The sequence below is a fragment of the Protopterus annectens genome, chromosome 17.part0 (genome assembly GCF_019279795.1).
Source record: "Protopterus annectens isolate FY-2018-M chromosome 17.part0, PAN1.0, whole genome shotgun sequence".
Taxonomy (NCBI): Eukaryota; Metazoa; Chordata; order Ceratodontiformes; family Protopteridae; genus Protopterus; species Protopterus annectens.
In genome coordinates, this window is record NC_056751.1 from 46,586,905 (window position 1) to 46,591,904 (window position 5,000).

At 36.4% G+C, this 5,000-nt stretch overlaps 1 protein-coding gene across 7 annotated transcripts in view; it reads left to right on the forward strand.

The window, feature by feature from the left end:
* The window catches only part of ARHGAP24 (Rho GTPase activating protein 24), a 2,476,452-nt gene extending 2,473,811 nt beyond the window's left edge, over positions 1-2,641 (forward strand). For all 7 annotated transcript variants that reach the window (XM_044058912.1, XM_044058914.1, XM_044058911.1 and 4 more), the window contains one exon: positions 1,945-2,641. In XM_044058912.1, coding sequence (XP_043914847.1) covers positions 1,945-2,188 — 244 coding nt within the window. In that variant the 3' untranslated portion in view covers positions 2,189-2,641. The remainder of the gene's footprint in view (positions 1-1,944) is intronic.
* The last annotated feature ends 2,359 nt before the right edge of the window (positions 2,642-5,000 follow it).

A 5,000-nucleotide genomic window follows, 5' to 3' on the forward strand; every position in this document is an offset into this window, starting at 1 on the left:
AAATATCCCTTTAAATTCAAGACTGGCGTAGAACAGAGACGTAGTAAGTGGGTTAAGGAATGGCGAGGTTGAGAGCCCATAACCTAATGATCAGAGAGAGACCTCCATGAGCAAGGAAGGTGGTCAGTGGAGTGAAACAAACATCATTGTTAGGGCCCACTGTCTACAATTTATTTATTTTTGATATCATCCAGAGGAGGTAACTAACTGATAGCACCTGTTTGTGAATGATACTAAGGTCAGGATCAAAATCCTTCATGTGGGAACAACCCTGTAGAAAGACCTGTAAATTCTTTGGAAGTGGGCAGAATCAGCTTCTGCGTTTTAGACAAAGCAACCCAAATCACATTTGCTATTGCCATGGAATTTGCCCACTAAGGAATAAAGCATAGCTGATCATTAAGAAGGCTGGGACTTACTGGTTGCACATTATGAATGTTACATACACTTAAATAACTTTTGCTTCCAGATATATGTACAGCTCCAATCTGCAAAATCTGCAGAGTATTTCTTCTGTAATGCAATTTGTGAGAGGGTGGTTTAAGGAGTGTCAGTGTCCCTTACAGATGGTATTCTGGAAGGCATAGCTAACAGAAAGTGAAGATTGCCAATAAGCAAATACCATAGATGCTGTTAAATTCCACGTTGCTATTTGAAAGTATAATAATGTAATTAAATGCCATTGTCATCATTGTGCATATCCTCAGTAACACAGCAAGCAGTAAGCAAACCTCTCACCTGTCCAGACTTTCACAGAATGTCCAGATTTTTGCCTCATGGTTTTTGTCTGTTCCTCATAAAATTTGTGGTTTTCTGAATTTTTGTGGCAAATCAGTGAGGACTGGAATTCATTAAATAATGACAGGCATTTGAGTTTCCGGCTTCATATCCTTCAGAAAATGCATGGTAATGCAAGACATTTTATTCTAACAACTTTCTAAGTTTATAAGAGCAATATTTAAAATCTGTCCTATTTTCAGGGCTTTGTCCCCCCATTATTTTTGGCTTTGTCCAGATTTTTAGTGCTAAGAGGTTGAGAGGTAAGGCAGTTTGTCAGTCACTGAGCAACACTTATGCAGCTAGCATAAGGTTTATTTACACCAAGTCCATAGCATGCTCAGCGTTGGTAGCAATTACTGCTTAGTAAATGAGTAGGCTAATGCAGTAAGGCACTGCATTATTCAGTATGAGTACGGTTTTAATTTAAGGATATGAATTTCAGTATTGCTCTGCCACCCAGAATTTGGATCTCTTTTACAATTTCTACAGTTTTCTTCTTAAATGTTTTCCAGCTAGAAGTCAGTGTAGATAGCATTATTTCATTATTTGTTTCAATAGCACTTGAGGACACGCTACGGTATTCAAATGCTTCCTATGTTATACTTGCTCAAATGAGTATCAGTGAAGTATAATTTTATATCAGCCTGTGAGAAAAATATTTGTGCCTAGGTCTACTAAACAGAAATCTGCGATGAAAGCAAACAGTGAGCTTGATTGTTATTTTTGTAGATGAAATTACATTAGCAGGTATAATATGATCGAATCAGAGATGTGATAAAGTCACCATGAAGGTTCTCCGGTGCATGCCTACCTTCTTTGTCTAAGTGTACTCTGTCCTCTGACTTGTAAAGATTCTGCTTCACGATACTTCCTGGCTTGCTCCTTGCTACCATCAGCCTAAGTAGTCTGCCTTTGTGTGTGATCTAGCTGTATTTGACACAACGAATCTATATTAACATCTGGCCAATTGGTTCCTAGATATACCATATCTACTCAAGTTACCACTCCCGCTGAACATTTCTTCATTGTCTTTTTGTATTTTTAATTTACAAAGGCTCATGCTAATTAAAGCTTGCTTATATTTAATACAGCTACACTGAACTAACAGCAACAGAGAGAGAAATTAGAATGGTTTCTTTATCATTTGATTTTTTTGTCTTACAGCTTGGAACAAAGAAATCTGGAACTGGAAACAGAGGTGATGGCATTGCATGAAGAACTGGATCAAGAAAGGAAGAAGTATACAATGGTTGAAATTAAGCTACGGAATGCAGAGCGAGCTAAAGATGATGCAGAAAAGAGGAATGACATGTTGCAAAAGGAAATGGAACAATTCTTTTCCACTTTTGGGGATCTGACAGTGGAGCCTCGCAGGCCAGAGCGAAGCAACACAATATGGATCCAGTGAAAAATACCTGTGGGACTGTAGTTGTGGTTTAATAGGCCAAGATTCACACGTGTGGAATCAGGTGGCTGGTCACCTGAGTGAGACTAGTACTGAACGTAAAGAACTTTAACAAACATCATACAGACATTTCAACATTAATTGCCAGTATTTTATTAATGCAGACGTTATTTCTCTATGCCTCAATTCTGTTGTTGCTAACTGTTACAGCCTGTTGTGTACATAAGTTTAAAGTGTCACCTTAAGAAAGCAAAGTATCTCAAGGAAAATTATAATGCATTTCTTGTATTTAAACAGATAAATAATACATTGTTGCAATCAAGCTTTAAATCAAGGCTTTATTTCCTGTTGCACTTATATGCTATTTTTTGCATTGTGGTACTGTCAAGCTGATTTTATATCTGACATTTTCTTACCCTCTTGATGGGGAATAAAGATATACCAGATGGAAAAATAGTCATTTGAAATGAGAAGCATTTTTGAAGTTATTTGATTTATATCAGTGGGATTTCCCAAGAACAAAAAGAACAACTATTTTGTAAAATGTAACTGACATTATTACATTAATGATGTCTGTTCTGAGTTGTTCTTCAGGCCTGCATGATTTCATTAATTTATTGATTTACTTATTGTACAGTACAGTTTTAGCCTTGGGTGTGTGTGGTGTGTGTGTGTGTGTGTGTGTGTGTGTGTGTGTGTGTGTGTGTGTGTGTGTGTGTGTGTGTGTGTGTGTGTGTGTGTGGGGTCTCTTTTCTCTGGGATTACATATATTTACATAAGGAACATGAGGGAGCCTTATGAGTGGCTTGCCATCTTAGGGAAAGTAACTTTTTATGTACATTTACCCTATATGAAGTTTTCTATGAAATATGATTGTACTAAATGAGTTTTCAGCATACTTTATTTATTTTCATTGATTTATGATTCAATAAAATAAGATTCAGTTTAGACACACACACACACATACACACACACACACATATATATATATATATGTATATATATATATATATATATATATATATATATATATATATATATATATATAGAGAGAGAGAGAGAGAGAGAGAGAGAGATGCAAACTAAATTTTATATATATCTATCTATCTATCTATATATATATATATATATATATATATATATATATATATATATATACATATACACATATGGGATATGGGATCCGGACACATGCTCGACTAGCATATGTCCAAATCGCAAAACATCGAACACACATACATGAAAGCGCTTAACATCGAAAAGTGCTTCTGTGTATGTGTGCCTGTTTCATAGATCGGACTACAGTGCAGATAAGGGAAAATTCCCTTTTCCCCACTGTAGTGCGATCTCGTAGTGAGAATATTAAAGTAGGGGGGTGTGGGGCGTGAAGCCCCCCTGCAGAAACGTAGATTTTTTTTTTTTTTTTGAACTAGACATACACGGAAGCGCTTTTCGTTGGAAAGAGAAATGGGAAATAAAGCCACAGAAAAGATTATGGAAGATTAAGGAAGAAACACAGATACAAGTTTGTGTGAGGCAGGTAGCAGTAGGACTGCAATAAAAGCTCTAAAAAAAACCATGGTTTTAGAAGAATGTACCTTGAAAAATAAGTGAAGAGTTAATTATACTTGAAGTTACTTGAAGCTTCTCCTATTGAAAACATGAACATGTCTCCAGAAGTCTTATGGATTGTCAGGAGAGGCAGCCAGCTTTTCTCAGAAATATGATGTTTTACACAAGGTTCCTGCAAGCACTTATATAGGTGTTGCTGTCTCTGGGAAATTAGATCAGTTGGACCACTACAGCCCCTCCTAGTATGGATTAGTAAAGCAATAATCCATGACTGTGTGTGGGTATATCAGGATTTATCCATGGTTGCGGTGTTTTTGTTCACACTGGCAAAGCCAACTATGGGTAAATCCTGATATACCCACAAAAAGGAGTGGATTATTACTCATATACAATAACATTTTTTAAGAAAAAAAATATTTACATTTCTTATATAATGCAATTGTATAAGGGGACATCTGTCGTCTTCTGTGTTGGCTTTGTTATTCTGATGTACTGTGTATGTATATGAAACTATGTTCCCATACTTGCACAGTACATTTGAGCATAAAAGTGACAGAGGAAACAGAATCTGCATTGCTGCTTGTTTAGGTTTTTTAACTGTTGACAGACATTTACAGGGATAGTGCAAAAATGTAAGGAAAATCAGGCATGGTTCTGTTTAAGTTCTGCAGAACATACCTGATATTTCTCATATTTTGGTGTGTCCTTCAGTATATGCCAATAAGAAAGTCTGTCCGCTCTGTGGTACTTCATTAGCCAGACTTTTTTTTCCCTAAGGAATGCGTATTCATTCCTAGATGTCTTGTGTTCTTCAGTTTTTAATGCATATATATGATTTAATAACAAGAACAGTGCTGTTTTATTATTTAATTATTTCATACTAAATGCAGAGAAATAAAAGAAATATGCCAGCCTATTGATATCTGTAGCCTGAATTTAAGTGCCATTACGCTAATCAAAGGAACGACTGATAACCTGAAAAATGTGTTTTTAGGTCCACTTTCTTCATCCTTCTTCTTTGTATAGATTAGTACTAGGCTAACTGTCCTTGGGGGGCATTTTAAGCCTTGCCAATTACCCCATGTGAGAATCAAACCCTGCACCTTGTGTTTCTAAGGTAAGCACCTTAACCATTACACCAACCTTCCACCCACCTTTCTTCAGGATGTGCCCAACAGTAAGAAGCTTGGCTACTTGCCATCTCATCGAAGGTGAACAAAAGGTGTTTCTGGGCATAAGTCAC